The following is a 16,918-nucleotide window of genomic DNA, read 5'->3' as shown; positions in this document are numbered from 1 at the left end:
CTGAGGGAAGAGGTTTAGGACAACATAACAGAATGGGATTAAGTTCTATTTTTTAAGACCATGTCCCTTTGTAGAAACCATGAAAAACCCTGGATAAAAGAAACTAAAAGAAATCTTTACTTTTGGTGTGTTTTTATATCAGATTTCCTTAAAAGGTCTTCACTGCTTAAAATCATAGTAGTAATAATAAAGTTGAGAAATCTACCAGCCTGCCCCTCTCCCTGCTGGTAACTACGGTCAAGAAAGACGGAGGCAGACTAGAGAGGCATTTGCCTAAGCCAGTGACAGGCCACGAACAGGACATGCATCTCCTGACCAGGCTTCTGCCTATCACAGCCTCCCTCCATGAGAGTAAAGAGAGAATAAAACTTTCCACAGGGATTTCCACTGCTTATTTTATTTCAAACAGCCAACTGTCCCCAGAGAAGAAACTGCTGATGACCTAGACGATTTGGCTGCAGCACTCTCCTGAGAACTGCACAAGTGCTATGAGCTGCCTACTATAAAAGCATTCAGTAGTAAAACTTTAACAGATTTTTTTAAACCAAAAATGAGGCCTACAAAGGCTTAAACTCTATGGAGGGGAAGTGAAGCTACCCAGTGGTCTGGGTGCTTACAAGCAATAAACCCCTGGAGAAGGCGCCATGGGCAACAGCCAGGCAAAGGTAGGACGCTGCAGAACCTGCTGTCAACACCCCAGCCCTGGCTGCTCACATCAGCCACCTGGATGGGCTGGATGCCTGATGTCTGCAGTGCCCAGTCCTGGGGACCAAGCAAAGGTGACAAAAGGCTGAAATAGATGGTACCTTCTGTCCTGAGTGGGGCCTGAGGAAATCAAAGGCCGCACCTGGGGATGACACGATAAACAACACAACCCAGGACGGTTAAATTCATTCCTAAACATGAGCTTCCCTGCCCCTACTCCTCAGAGCCCGAGCCTCCCGTCAATAACCTCCTCCACAACCCTCGTCAACCCCACAGCTCAGGATCAAGAGAACATTAGAAATCATTCTCCTTCCTCCTGTCTTCAAATGGAAATTAGCTGCCACCTTACAGTGATCGAGACCCTTCCTCCCTAAACGACACTGAAAACAGACAAGAAAATCATTGCTGGCACACCCCTGACACCCCCTGCTGGTCTGGAGAGTGGCCTGCGGCTTAGTCAGACTGCTCCTGAGACGAGGGCTGACTGGGCTCACAAGGTACCTCTGCATCCTGGTCATCTGTAAAGGACAAAAAAGGAAACCAGATTTAGAAAAGAGGGAAGAATTACCTGTTCTCAGAAGCAGGTTTTCTCATTGTTCTCATCCCTATGGAGAGAGAGTCTGCCCTTCATTTGCTAGGCGGGGAGATTGGCACATTAACCTGACCATGGTACAGTCCAGTTCTAACTCCAGCTCTGCCCCTCACAAGCTGGGTGGTTAAGCAAGGTTCTTCCACAGGTCCTAAGCTCAGCCAGCCCTTCCGTAAAATGAGACACTTACCTTGCAATAGCAGCATGGAGACTAGAAGAGACAATAAGCTCACTGCCACTAGTGCTTCAGGTTCGGCTCCAACCCCAGAATAGCCTTATGAAGTAGGGACCATTAGCAGTCCCTCTTGCAATTGTAGAAAATGAGGCACCAAGAAACAAACACATTGATCCAAGGTCAGACAGCTGATAAGTGCTAAAGCCAGGACTCAGGCCCAGGCCACCTATACTGGCCAGCAAGCTTCAGGCCACTCTATATCAGCTCATGTATCTAGGCATCGCACACACAGAGGAGACCTGTCTCCTCTTCAGTGATGTGGAGAGAATAGCACCAGACTCACCCAGCTCACAAGATGGTTCTGAGAGTCATTTTAAGACTTCCTTGAGTCTACCAGTCTTTTCAAACTACAGGAGGCTCGGGGAAGATTGAAAGGAAGAAAGTCCTAGAACCATTAAAGGGTCAAGGGCTCTCAAAAGAAATCTCAAAGTATTTTGAATCCAAATGATCAGTGGATCCTCCTAGGGACCATGTTATAGTGAGAAGAGGGGCCAAGCACCCAAGTTTCCCTCATAGTGGCTACTGCTGCACTCCAGGTTCAGTCTCTGCTGTCCCTGCACAGGTCCTACTCCAGCCAAGAGCCCCAGCCCCTCTGGCTTGCTGAGCACATCATGGGCATGCATCCTCTGCACCCTGCCTACGGTGCTTATAAGGTAAGGAATTAGCACTGGACTCGAGCCAGGAAAAGCCCTGTTCTGATCCCACTCTGCCCCAAGAACCTCAGTGTCTTCACCTGGAGAATCCTGTTCCCACCTCCCTTAGATGCATGCTGTGGAGACTGGGGGAAGAGCTTATCTCAGGGCCCAGCCAAGTTCAAATCCTGTATCCCATGTCACCTCTCCCCACACGCACTTCACATGGTTTCCTCCTCTTCCTCTAGTTTCCTGGCTCTCCTAGAAGCAGGAAGACTAGTGCTCACTTACCAGTGCTCTCCTTGTCGGTATCAGAAAGGAGGGTAAGTGAGAAGGTTGGTGGTGGCGGTGGTGGAGGTGGAGGTGGGAGGAAGTGCAGCGCAGAGAGGAAGCCTGGTGGGAGGAACTGCAGCTGAGGCGGAGGTGGAGGTGGGGGTGGTGGAGGGGGCAGGTAGTAGCTTGGCTGGAAGTCTCCCATTGGTTCCGACACCTGCATGGTGCATACAGCAGAGGCAGACAGGGAGCTGGTTAGTCAGGAGGGGTTCCCATGGGCAGACACACCTCTGTGATCTAAGACACTCAGTGAAGGACCCTTGGAACAGGGTGTTCAGCAAACACCTCCCTCGTAAGTGAAGGCAAGAAGGAATGCAGGCACCTCTCACATAAGCCTGGGGACCTGCTGAGCACAGCACGGACTGAGCCCTTCTGTATGTGCCCGGGGTACCACACTTAGATCCCTACACACCCCTAGGAGGTTCTGTTACCATTCTGGTCATACCAGTGAAAAACAGGTTCAGTGAGAGGATGCCACAGGGCCAGGGCCACAGAGCAGGTCAGTGGCAAAGGCAGAACTGGATCCCAAGTCTGTGACTGCACAGCCTACTCAGCTGACCACGGTGCTGTAGAAAGGTCTGAAGGCCCCCTTGCCTGACACGTAATGGCTGCAGCCTAAGTGTGTGTGTTTGTCGGGGTGCGGGGGCAGGTTGAGGGAAAGTTTTCAGCAACCTGGGTGTAGCCAGGTGTTTCTGAGGCAAGGGAAGCTGGGGGACCTCAGACAAGGAGCTGCACTGAACAGCTCTGCTGTACTCCTGCTCCTTTTTCAGTAGGGGGGAGCTGAGCCCACCCTACAGCACCCAGACTCAATGAGATGAATCCTACAAGATACTGTTCTTAGTCAAGTTTGAGAAACCCCACCTATACGGCTCTTCACATGGGAGGGCCACATGTGAGTGTATTTATATCTCTGGGTAGTTGTAAGAGTCTCCTTAAGATTGCTGGACATGGTGGCGCATGCCTGTAATCCCAGTGACTTGGGAGGCTGAGGCTCTCAGCAACTTAGCGAGACCCCTTTCTCTTAAAAAAAAAAAAAAATTCTGGGGATATGAGTCAGTGGTTAAGTGCCCCTGGGTTCAATCCCTGGTGCCAAAAGAAAAAAGAAAGAATCTCCTTAAATTAAGCCATAACTTCCTAACTTCATTTGGCCACAAGGAAAAAGAAAAATCCCTGCTGCAAGGCACCTACTATGTGCCAAACCCTGTGTAAAGACCCTAGGCATACCTTATTAAACCCAATTATGGGATAAGTACTTCCACCACCCTTTGATAGCCAAAGAACTTAAGTGAGGTGCTTAGAGGTCAGGAAACCTCCCCAGGGAAGACAGCTGGAAAAGGGCCAAGGCAGGGTGGTGCCCGAGATCTGTCCAACTCAGATCCTGTGCTCTCTAGGAGTCTCTAGGAAACAGCAGGTGGGCAGGGACAGGGAGAACAATGTCCCTGGGGGAGTGTCTCAAGTGGGTACAGAGGGCAATAAGTAAAAGTAATCCACAGACTCTTGGGTTTGAAACAGCCTCCCAAATAAATGCTTGATCCTTCTCCAGATATGAAGGCTGGGAGGGGGATTATTAGTGCTTTAATTCCAAGCTGCTCAGCCAAGTCTCCCCCTGGATCACAGCTCCTGCCTGGGGCCTGTGGTGGCAGCTCAAACCAGATAAACTGACTGAGATCACACTCTTAACAAAAGCCGTCTGGCAGAGCTGTCAATCAGAGTCCTGTCCTGGACGCCAGTCTCCAGGCTTCTGTGTGAACAGACGGCGAAGAGCTGCTTGGCCACAGCCCCTCTTTGTGTGGAGGCTGGGGACACCCTGCTCTCTCTGGGCTGTGATGGGGTGGCCAGAGGCAGCACCCACATCTCTCAGGTTGGACAGCCAACAGTGGTATGAGGGTCAAGATCGAGGCCTTCTCCCACCTCTGTAGGAAACACATAGGCAGCAGAAAGCACCTGGGCTCCAGAGTCAAGGCAACTGTGGCAAGTGTCCTGGGTGAATCACCAACCAGTTGCATCACCTGAGTCACAGTACCTCATTCATCAGTCCTGTGGACAAAATCTTAACTTTTCTGAATCCTTTCCCTGACTCTACAAAGTGGTTAAAAACACCAGCCTTGAAGGTTCACATAGGGTCAGTAGGCACCCTGGAAATTATCAAGACCAGTGGTTTTCAAACATTTTTCCCTTGAGTCAATGGAAAATGACTTACAAGTAAAAATTTACAGTATCTAAAACAGACAGAAGAGTTGCTGATGAACTGAAGCAGGAATGAGGACCAGCATGCTATGTGCCTGACCTGGCTGCACACAGCTGGATCCTAGGCACCATGTCCCACACTCTGGCTAATGACTTCCACTACATAAATACCAAGTTTTGTCTTCCTTCTTCATTCCTTTCCATAGTAAACAAAGAAATCCTCACTCATTTCCACCCTCCACTTTAAAATACATCTTCACAGATATCTATGGTCCATGGTTATTAGGCTTTAAACTCTGAGCTGGGAGGCAAAGGCAATGGTGTTCCCTATTTCCATGAAGTTGCTTTGTGTTTGTGCCAAATTGGTCCACAGGTCCAGCCTTATGGGACCAAAGTCAGGGCTGGTCACCCAGCCTACCCTGTTCTGCAGTCCTAATGACCCTCAGAGGCTGACATAATGAAAAGGTTTTTTGTTTTTTTTTCAGTTGTAGATGGACACAATATCTTTATTTTGTTTATTATTTTTTATGTGGTGCTGAGGATGGAACCCAGGGCCTCACGTATGCTAGGCAAGCACTATACCGCTGAGGCACAACCCCAGCCCCTGAAGAGGGTTTTTAACTATTCTGGTCTGCAGAGAGTTGGTATGCAAGGCCACAAACTTGGTTGTTCCCTCCTCTCATTCCATATAACAGGGGTGACCTGACATCCTATATTCAAAATGTCAAGCTTAAGGAAGATACCAGTTAGTAACTAACCATTAATCTTAGAAAAGGACTGAATTTCATTCATTCTTTCTACAAGTGTTTCCTAAGGCAACAGGTGCTTGGGGGAAGGTTTCTGTATTTTTCATGACTCAGTTGTCACCTCTTCCTAAAAGCCCTCTGCAGTTTCAAATGTGCTATACCTGTGGGCAGGGGACCTACATCTGGTACTAGCTTTGCCATTAGCTTTATAGGTTTAGGGAACTGGCATTTCTTTTCTGGTGTTCAGCAGGATGAAGGCCCTTCTAGCATCTGCATGCCATGAGTCAAGGCAAGTGGTCACCCCAGTCTCCCTTACTCTGAAAATACCTGCCGCTGCCCCAGGTCCAGTGATGCAGATCTCCCAAGGGAGGCATATCATTTATGACAACAAGCTTCCTGGAACTGAGGACCCACAAAGGCAGCAAGAGTAGCTGGAGTAAGGAGGACTCTGGGATGGATCAGGGCTGGGACTCACCAAGCCACCTCCATGGTAATGGCTGCAGGAGACATGCCGGAAGCCCCGTTGTGGGGGGATTCCTGGGGCTAGGGATGCATCCTGGTAGCCCAGTGGGAATGGGAGATAGGAGTGCATGGTGGAGCATCCAGGGTACAGCTTGGAAGGCTCTCGCTCCAGGTACTCAGCCCCTACCACACAATCCGAGTTGATGCTCAAAGGGCGCCCTGAAGAAGGCAATGGACAAGGGAAGTTTAGAAACACAGCCGGGAAAAGGAGCACCACATTACTGTCCAAGGATAACAATGTAATAAACACATCTCTACAAAGAAGGCTCACATTCTTTATGCTTTGATCTCACTGCTCTTTAGTCCTCCAACCACTGCTCCTCCATCCATCTCAAGTTTTTTGCAGATGCTCTTCCCTTGACTTTTCCTCCTAACCTCACTTTGCATCCTTAAGTCCACAGTACAGACAGTCCCTGATTTACCATTTTTCATTTTACAATGGTGCAAATGTGATATGCATTGAGTAGAAACCATACATCCGATTTTGTTTTGTTCCTGAGCCAGTGATATGCAGTAAGATACTCTTTTGAGATGCTGGGCAGCAGCAGTGAGTCACAGCTTCCAGACATCTAAGGGATCACCAGGGGAAACACTCTACAGTGGTCTGCCTTGCTAAGCTAGGTTATGCACAGTAAATACATTGTAATGCAGGATATTTTCAATTTACCATGGGGTTATCAGGACATGACCCCATCAAAAGTTGAGGAGCATATGTATTCAGCTCTTCCTTCAGGCCACAGCTAAATCACCAATTATCAGAGCTCTATACACGGATATGTGTGAGTGTATTGTCTATCAATATTGTCCCTCCCACAAAGACAGAATCCCTAAAGAGAAGGAAATGTGACTCCCTTCTCCCCACCTTTCCATGTCACTAGTGTTGGGGGAATACATTGTAAGTATTCAATTCTTGTTTGTTGAGAGATGGTCAAAAAAGACATCCTATGTCCTTGAAAAGGTCACCTTCCCTAGGATTGTTGTTTCAAGTCTATCTTCTCCATTATAGCTAGGACCTTGGAGACCTATGTTTTCTCAGAAATTGGCTCAGGAGGCTAAGACAGGAAAATCATGAATTTAAGGACAATCTCATCAATTTAGCCAGACCCTGTCTCAAAAAAGTCAAAAGGACTGGGGATGTAGCTCAGTGGTAGAGCAACCCTGGTTATTATCCCCAGTACTGAAAAAGAGAGTAAAGGGAAAAAGTGCCAGAAGGCAGAAATGATCTCCATGGAGCACCCAGACCAATTCCTTAGCATACAGAGGGAAGAAACTGTCACAAGAAAGGAACTTGTCCAAGCTTACCGGCTTCCCATCCTCTTGATTCATACCCGTGCCCTTTCTACACTGGCATAGGCAAAGTACCAAGAAAGTCTATGTCTATATATAAAAAAAAAAGCCGTTTTCTAAGCCTCAAATTTTGGCTTGAAATTATACTTTAATACTGAAAGTAGCACAAGGGAAAAATATAAATTATGCACAAGATGAGGGTAGAAAAAAGAAGCAACATCTCAGTATATCAAATGTTCTCTTGTGCAGAGTACTGTGGTCTTAGGACCACGGCTGACACCCAGGGAAATTGCGGGAACAGATGCAAAGAACCTTGCAAAGAGCCCCTAGACTGTGGAGAGGAGGAAGGTGCGCAAGCGCAAGCCTAGTCGAGCCAATCCACCCACGGGTTTTAAATCCTGAAGGAGCCTCGGCGGAGAAAAATGGCGGGAAGAGCCACCAGGCGAGCTGCGCTAGTACAAATCTTCCAGACTGGAGACAAGAGGCGCGCAAGCGCAGTAGGACAGGTTTCCTACGGAGCGGGGACAGAGACGCCACGGCTGAGTCGGCCAGGCGCCATTTTCCCCTTGCAAAGTGAAAAGGCAAAAAAACTGCGGCTAAATGTTAAAAGTCCCCAGGATCACCCACTCCTTCCCGTCTCTTTTATCCTTTTAATACAAAGATATCCCGCCTGAATCCCTGTTCAGAGAAAGGTTTCTCAAAGCAGGGTTACCCCTGGAAAGCATTTTCCCCTCCTGAACCCCTACTCCGGGCGGCCTAGGCCGCCAGCTCAGGAGCGGGAAGACCACAGTCCCGAGAGCAATCACGGCGGGGCAAGGCCGCGCGGGGCCTGGGAATCTTACCGAAGTCGGCGAACGGCGGGCTGGGCAGAGGCCTCAGCGGCCGACGCAGCTCCGGGCGGCCTGGGCACGCCCTGCCTGCGGCCTCGGCCCGGAGCTGGGGCGGTGCACAGCTGGGCAGCCCCACGTGGCCGCGGCCGCGGCCACCCAGCACCGGCTGGAAGGCGCTCGGGCCTTGCGGAGGCCTCTCTGGGAAGCAGGTGGCCGCGTGGCCTTCGGGGCCCGGCCCCGCGCCTCCAGAAACAGCTAGTGGAGGCAGCGAGCGGAGGCCAGAACCCACGGCTGCAGCTGCAGCCCCGGAGGCCAACTGAGGACCCTTCGGGCTCAGGGCCGCCTCCTGCTCCCCCTCGGCGGCCTGCTTCTTGAGCACCTTCTGAGCAGCCATGATCTTCTGGCGCTCGGTGATCAGGTAGCACTTCTCGCAGGTGCACTGCTTCCAACGGCACTTGCCCGCATGGCCCTTGACCGGCACCAGGAAACCATGGTTCCGGCACCTCGAGCATTTCGGGGTGCGCAGCATCTTGTCCGCCAGCTTGGCAAGGTCTGCCTTCATAACACAACCGCCACCTCTGGGAGCTGCAGAGCGAGTGGAGCAGGGATAAGCGGCGCCCCACAAGTCTCTGGTGCTGGGGACATTGGATACACTTGTAACAAAACGGCTCTCAGTATGTCCCGGGAACTGCAGCAAGACTCTTGCATTTTCCCTCCCTTTTTTGGGTGCAAAATTTGGAGAATTTCTGTGTCTTGGATAATTAGGTGCAAGAGATTGGGCTGAATAAATTCGAAATGGAATGCTATTGCATGTATGTCATCTGAGTTATCTGAAGTCTTAGGCACTTAATTTTTCAAACTTTCTATTCCCGCCATCCGGTAGATGGAAGGTATTCTGGAGAAAAAAAAAAGAGGGGGAGCGATATTCAACTATCCACAGATTTAAAATTTCTGAAGAATTTAAAAATTCAAACCATTTACATTTAACTCTCAGTAAACCCATTAAAGTAGAAAAGCAATGGAAGAGGTAAACCGTTTTTCTGTTCCCCAAAGTAGCTGCTTCTGTTTTATTTCATTTATTTCCCTTGTAGAGAAGCCAGTCAATAGTGAGGTTTCCAGAATGTTCTCAGGCATTCAGTATTGTGATGATTGCTCAAGGGTGTGCTCTTACAGAAATTCTTATTTCTTAAGTTGTAGGCATAGGAATGCATTTCTGAAAGATGGTGTATTGCTGTTATTGATGCCTTCCAAAGTAAAGCATACTCAGAATGTTTTGAAATACCCGGTGGAATCCCAGTAGCTCAGGAGGCTGAGGCAGGAGGATTGCGGATTCAAAGCCACTCTCAGCAATTTAGTCACACTGTAAGCAACCTACTGAGATCACATCTCAAAATTAAAAAAAAAAAAAAAAAAGGCCAGGGCTGGAGATGTGGCTTAAGGCCCCCTGGGTTAAGCACCCCTGGGTTCAATCCCAGTATCCACACCCCCCCCCCCCCCGCCAAAAAAAAGAATGTTTTGAAATAAAATAAGATATTTGGACAGTAGCTTCCCTCATGAATTTAGTTATCCTACAAAGCAACACACATCTTGGGGAGAAAACTGGCACAAACATTGTTTACCCAGGGACACTAAATTATTCAAATTCTTTTTGATGGAAATTTGTGGCATCCTGAGGCATTTTCTTCTGGCCCAAAGTGGAGATGGTAAAATACCTAAGCTGAAAGCTTATTATTATTATAGTCTCAGTCCTTATTCAAGAAGGTAATTATGGTTCATGCCTAGCTAAAACATGCGCATTTTTCATTGCCCTTTCTTTGAAATTTCTTTCTGGTGATAAAAGGTAGGTACCCCATCCTGGGGTTCACCTTGATTTTTCCTGTGTCTCTGATTGCAGCTCTACTTTGCATTTCTCTCCAGCTGCCTGAGAATAGGAAAGAGTTGCCATTCTGAAGCTCATTATACACCAGAAAGGTGAAAAGAGGTTCTTTTTCTCTTTAAAGATGTTTATATTCCTCATCTTAATAAGAGGGCAAAAGTATGTTTCCTGGATTATTTGGTCCATTAGGAATTTTACTGGTAGCTTTGCATCTATTTAAAGAAATCTAGCACTTTCTTTGTTAATTTTATATTTTAAAATATGGCCCATCACATAGGGACAGGCAAGCTCTTTTTCTGACTCCAACCAATTCAAAATGTCTAGTTTTTTCACTTACCTTGTCATATGAAAATGGTACTTAGAAGCTGGGTGCTGTGTATTCCTCCTATAGTCCCAGGAGGCTGAGGCTAGAGGTTTCTTAAGCCCAGAAGTTGCCAACCTGGGTGACATAGCAAGGCCCCAGTCTCAGGGGGAAAAAAATAGTTGAAAGTCAGTTCCAGTAGTGTTGTCTAAAAATCTCAGGCATAAGCTACATTGTTTCATAATACTGCAGATCATAGGGTCATTTTCTACATTATCAAATTTAAATTTGAAATCAGGTGACATCAGACAACAAGGCCTAAAAAAGAAAACTACTCATTTGCATTTCATGCTTGACCACCCAAGCTCTTCATTTTCTCATTAATGATTTAAAGGAAAATCTTATTCAAAGCAAGCTATTGGCATTAACATTTTTTAGCCTTGTTAAATACAAACTGCTTCTATATTCACTTATTAGCTTTAGGAGTAAAATATACCACCCAAGGTGATATGAATTTTCATAGTGCTTTGAGAACACTAATAAACAACCATATATCTTTTCAATCAGTAGTCACATTATAAGATGCAGAAACCCCAGGGCTTATAAATAAACAAACCTAAGAAGAAGAAAATGACTGGTTTCTCTCTTCCCCCTTAAAGTCTCAATTTGTGTAGGTAAATTTCAACAGAGCATTATTTATTTCACTCTTAGAAATTCAGGCAAATTGATAGTTTTGGATTTTTTTAGGTTGATGGCTGATTACTTTTTAAAATAAATATATTTGCTGTACCTTTCTTTAAATTGTTATTTTTAAAAATGGTGACATGACATGAGTGGGAAATTAGAAGTCAAAAAAGGATGGGAGCCTGGCACAGCTGCGCACACCTGTAATCCCAGCAGCTTGGAGACTGAGGCAGGAGGATCATGAGTTCAAAGGCAGCCTCAGCAAAAGTGAGTTGCTAAGCAACTCAGTGTAGACCCTGTCTCTAAATACAAAAAGACTGGGCTGAGGATGTGACTCAATGGTTGAGTGCCCCAAGTTCAATCCCTGGGACCCCCCTGACCCAAAGAAAAGGATGGGAGCAGTAAGTGCAGAGTGTACCTCTTCCCTCCCTACACCTAAACCTTAGGACACTTGTGTTTAAGAAAGTCTGCCTCATTAAAGGCAGTAGTTACAAAGTAACATGTTGCCATTGCTGAGGAATCCATTTGACTAATTAATCACAAAGGGGCTGCTTGGGGAGGGGTCATAGCTGAGTCTGGACTGCAGGTATGGCCCCTTTTCCTCTCAGGATTCCCAATTTCCTGATGTGTGTCTTCTCTTCAGTTAATAAAACTGCTGTTGGTACTGTTTAATTCATATTTATTTTAAAGAGCCTTGCATTATGCAGTGCATGGGGATATAATTTATAACCATTAAATACTGCATGCACTAGAATGTTTCCTTACTGTAGCACACAAGAATGAGGAAAGGCTTTTTTTTTTTTTTTTTTGGCCTGTAGCATTTTTCCCCCAGTAGCTATAACCAAAATAGCTGCTCTTTTTCCCTTCTCCAGGCTCTCCAGTGAGCAATGGAAACTTTATTGAAGATTTCTTGGAGAAGGTGGAGGGGAGGATTTACACATCCTTTAGCTGGTGCTTTAAAATCCTACCATAGCATCTCTGTATGTCCAGTTTCTTTCAGCTAAGCCATATCAACTAGAAATAAAGTGGTCTGTCCACTCTACCCCAGGACCCAGGCTCTCTGGTGCCTCTCTCCTATTTTATTTTTATTTTTGTCAGCCTCTGTAGTAAGAGATATGGCTGTCTTATTTTCCTTTATGTCTTGCACAAAATAGACACTCAGTAAATACCTATGGAATGTATAAATGAATTCTGCCTCCATTATCAAAGTTTCTTCCTCTCTGATTATCATAGGAAATCAACTTGGCTTCCCCAAAGACATGCAAGCGCTCAGCAAAGCAGAAAGCCCATAATGATTGGCACTGCTCTTACAACATGGAGAATTGGGGGATCAACTTTGGCTCTTTGAGATCATCTCTCAACCCTAATGGTTTAATAATTACAATAATAACAACTAGCACTGATTATGTGTTTATATGTGCCAAAAATTTATAAGTCCTTCACATACATTAATTCATGTAATACTAACAACTATCTAAGGTATGCACTGTCATTATCACCCCCATTTTACACATGAATAACATAACACCCAGAAAATTAAGAACTTTCCAAAATGTCAGAGCCATTAAATGGCAGCACCATGATTCATTAAAAAACTAGAAAATCTGTCATCAAAGTTTAATAATCTTAACCATATATTTGCAAACCCAAACATTTCTTCTCAAGTGCTTTCCCAAGAAGGCTTTAGTGATGAATAGACATGCTTTTCTTATTATATACTTCATTACAGTTGGGGGGATAGGGGGCAAAAGTGGTAGTAACCTGAGGAAACTTCTGAGGATGTCCTGCTTAACTGCATTCCTCTACCTATAGCTGATATTTATTGGGTGTAAACTATGTATGAAACAGGAGGCACACAAAAGTATATAAAAAGACAGTGTCCAGACAAGGAAGTAATTCTAGTGGGATGAAAATTGGAGAGATATTATTGGACCCAGGTCTGGGCTACTCACTACTCAAAAGCCAATACTTGGAAAATAAGAGTTGGGGGGGGGGGGAGTCAGTTTTATTCAAGGGCTAGCCCTGAGAAGAGAGAGGGCCTATCATCCTGAAAACACCATCTGGGAACTAAGGTATATGAAAGGGCTTTGTAGGGAGGGAACAGAGGCTTAGTGAGACATTGGGCAGGAAGGCTAGTGCTAACAGGGTCTTAGTCATTCAGGCATGTCTCCTTGTTTTCTTTGATTGGTACATTGCCACTGACTTCAACCTCCTGGGCTAGTTCCTACAGTTGTTGGGGGGAGTGGTGGGGGAAGGCTGAAGATTTAACCTAGGGGCGCTCTACTACTGAGTCATACCTCCAGCCCTTTTTTTGTTTTTGGGACAGGGCCTAGTTAAGATGCCACAGATGGCTTTGAATTTATAATCCTCCTGCCTCAGCCTCCTGAGTTGCTGGGATTATAGGCGTGTGCCACCACACCTGCCTAGATTTTATAGGTATTTAGACAGACACTGATTGCATGCATTTTAATAGTACTACCAAGAATTTCTATAAATTTCAAGAACTTTTTTCCTAAAAAGATGAGAGGCACATGTCCTTGTAAATACATTGCTAATAGACAATAATATAATCGTTGCTATTTCTGTCCTTTGCTAAAATGCTAATATGGCTTAACTAAACAGGCATGCATTGTTCTCAAGTAAAACCAGAATCAAAAAGAGCAAAGGAGCAAAAGCAATTCGATCTTCCGTTTTTTTGTGTGTATTCCTTATCTCGTTTCTTAAGATAGTAAATTCCCACTTATAAATACATAAATAACACAGAATTAGGTATGTGGTGCTAGGGATTGAACCCAAGGCTTCACCAAGCTAAGGAGATAGATGCTCTACTACTAAGCTAGTCCCAAGCCCAGAATTTTTTTTTTTTTCTGAATTCTACTTCAATGAGAATGACAAGCAGATATCAGGAATTTCTATCTCAGGAGTCCTTTTCATTTTATGTCAGAATCAGGGCAAATTCAGTCTATGTTGTAATGGAAAGCAGATGTCAAGAAATACTAAAGACAGGCAAACAAGGCAAGATTCTGATCACTAGTCATTAGCTATGTTAACTTGGAAAAGCCACTTCTTTGAACTTTGGTTGTAGTAACATTCATATACTGTGTTGCAAATCCCAAAGTGTTCCACATTTATCCCACTTGGTGATATTAATATTTAATTAATATTTACAGCTTTTCAGTCATGGTCTCATTTAAACCACATGACATCTATAAACAAATACTTCTGTTGTGTTCATCTGACAAATAACTTTGAAGCCTAGAGCAAAGAAATGTCCTAACCAAGGTACACAGGAAGTGACATGAGTGTCAGAAGCACATAAGAATTACCTCTAAGTTTGTACTCTTAACCATTATACTATATTGCCACCAGTTATTTCATTTACTTTAAAAAATGAAATCTCAGATTCTTGCAGGATTGAGATAATGCATTTGGAATGCCCAGCACAGTATCTGGTATCTGACACGTTAATTATTATGCATTACATGATTTCAGGGAGGGAGGAGGGGACAGGGAAAGCGGGAGGGGAAGGAAGAATAGTTTCTCTCACCTAAGGCCACTGCCAGTCACTAGATTGGATTCAGATGTACAGTCTTCCCAGGTGGTGTCAGGCTTTCCAAGCACAGATCAAACCCAAGCTGTTGAGTACTGTAGCTTTTACCCTTTGTGAGCACTGAAGTGTGGCCAGCCCAAATTAAGATGTGTTGAAAATATAAAATACATACCAGATTTCAAAGACATGGTATGAAAAAAGAATGCAAAATATCTTAAAAATTTTGTTTGACTCACATTTTGAAATAATATTTTGGATATATTAAGTATTACTTTTTCATGTGGCTTTTGCTGTTTTAGTGGCTACTAGAAAATTTGAAATTACATATATGTTTTACAATTTTATTTCCATCGGGCAGTACTGAACAAGATGTGTCTGCTCAGTTCTCCTTCCACCTCCAACACTGGGTTTTCAAGTTCCAGTTGCTCCACGATCTTCCTGGGGAGCACATCACTTCCATTCATCCTTCTTCAGGTCAGCCAAGCCCCTTCCCTAACGTGAATCTCTGTTCTCTTTCACTTAGGGCCTTTCTAATGAAATCAAAACACTGTCTTGTGATTTAGTACTAGAAATATTTACCTATTAGAATATGTTAACTAGAAGAGACTAATAAAACTAGCTTGCATTTCTAAACCTCAAATATATTGATGTTATTTTTATAGGAATATTTTCATATTTATCTTGTTTAATATAAATTACCAGTAAAATACTATGTAAATTCAAAAAGGAAGAAGGGCATCATTATATACTAAGGTTACGGCATGTCTGTGATACATAATCCATTAGACTGCCCAAGAGCCCAACCAGAGGACACAGGTTGATTCTGTTCATGGTGCTTGATAAATGGAGTCTCTGGAACATTTAATATAGTTAAGAACTCTGAAAACTTAATATTAAAAATACTTGATCAATGCCCTCTTTCCCCCCCAGAACCCGCCGAAGGTAAATAATTCCTATCACTAGGGGCACTAATGTTGCTTTACACAAACAATTCCTTAAGTCAAAGAAAGGCGTGAAGATATGTTCTGAGCAGTTTTCTTCCAAGCATATAGAGATTATTACTTCCCACAACATTTTCTTTAAACATGGCTTAACTTAATTTAATCAGTTTGGAGATTGTTGTTTTTTCCTCTTTAACTTGCCAAATAAGTCAGAAATATTTATTTTAAGAGACAGTTTAAGGATAATGGTAATTCCCAATCTGTCAGAGTTTTACAAATAAATCTCAGTTGAATGTCTATCATTGTTTCCAATCTGGTTAGGAAAAAAGGGAAAGAAGTATACAATTCATCAGAATAATTAGTTGATTGGAGTTGAATAATTCTAAGAATAAACACTTGACCCCCTGGCACCTCATAAACCCCCTGGAGTGAGAGGGATTATAAATTAAGTATACAAGACATAAAATGGTCCAGATACACACTTAACATTATTGCAAGCATGTGGGACACATTTAGATAAGTTAAAACCAAGTGTGGGCTTAGAGTTTGGCTATTTTTTTTATCAGAGGCTTACTTAAGCTTAATTACTTTGGTGTGAAAATAGCAGGGTGCAGAGAAGTGGGTAGAAAGAACAGAATAGTGGCAACAGTGCCCCCTGCTGCCCGACAGACACTTCCCTTGTTTCAGGGATTTTTAGAGACATGGTAACCCAAGGGATAATGACACAGGAGAAATCAGGAAGGAAAGAACTGACATTTATGGAGGGCTCACAACATTACAAGCATTATGCTGTCATTTAAATTTATTTTTTATTTATTTTTTAGTTTTAGGTGGACACAATCTTTATTTTTTATTTTTATGTGGTGCTGAGGATCAAACCTAGTGCCTCACGCATGCCAGATGGTGTGCGATACCTCTTGAGCCATATCCCCAGCCCGATTATGCTGTCATTTAATGATATGAAGTTCCATACAAATTCAGAGGGGAAAACGATGTATTTTGTAGATGAAGAAATTGAGGTTCAAGAACGTTAGATAACGTTTACAAATTACACAGCCAGAAGTAGAAAAAATATCCAGGATTTAGACTAGAAAAACCTGGCTCCAAAGCTTGTACATTTTTTTTTTTTTAAATACTAAGGAGGGTTGAACCTGGGGGCACTTTACCACTCTGCTATATCCCCAGTCCTTTTTATTTTGAGACATTATCTCAACTTGCTAAGTTGCTTAGGCCCTTGCTAAGTTGCTGAGGCTGACCTCAAACTTGCAATCTTCCTGACTCAGCCTTCTGAGTCTCTGGGATTACAGGTGCATATCACTGTGTCCTGCAAAGCCTGTATTTCTTATACTGCAGCACACTGCCAGTAGCTGTCGACCACAGGCATAGCTCAGACTCCTGAGTGCAAGGCCCAACTGTCCTGATTTGCCTGGGAGTGAGAAGATTCACTGGACTTTCAGTGCTAAAACTGGAAAAGTCCCAATCTGTCAAAGTTTTACAAAA

At 44.3% G+C, this 16,918-nt stretch overlaps 1 protein-coding gene across 1 annotated transcript; it reads right to left on the bottom strand.

Moving 5' to 3' along the window:
* Positions 1-381: 381 nt before the first annotated feature.
* Positions 382-10,466, bottom strand: Dmrtb1 (DMRT like family B with proline rich C-terminal 1). Its single transcript, XM_046451060.2, has 5 exons — positions 10,280-10,466; positions 8,079-8,961; positions 5,903-6,108; positions 2,453-2,651; positions 382-1,223 (listed from the first exon to the last, which is right to left on the bottom strand). The coding sequence occupies exons 2-5, from the start codon at positions 8,626-8,628 to the stop codon at positions 1,159-1,161; spliced, it is 1,020 nt and encodes a 339-aa protein (XP_046307016.1). The 5' UTR covers positions 8,629-8,961; positions 10,280-10,466; the 3' UTR covers positions 382-1,158.
* Between the last annotated feature and the right edge of the window lie 6,452 nt (positions 10,467-16,918).

This window comes from Marmota monax, unplaced genomic scaffold (genome assembly GCF_021218885.2).
Source record: "Marmota monax isolate L192 unplaced genomic scaffold, Marmota_monax_Labrador192_F-V1.1 WCK01_AAM20220418_F8-fsc00023, whole genome shotgun sequence".
Lineage (NCBI taxonomy): Eukaryota > Metazoa > Chordata > Mammalia > Rodentia > Sciuridae > Marmota > Marmota monax.
Note: the sequence above shows the minus strand (reverse complement) of the source record. Positions and strands in the feature narration are given on the sequence as shown.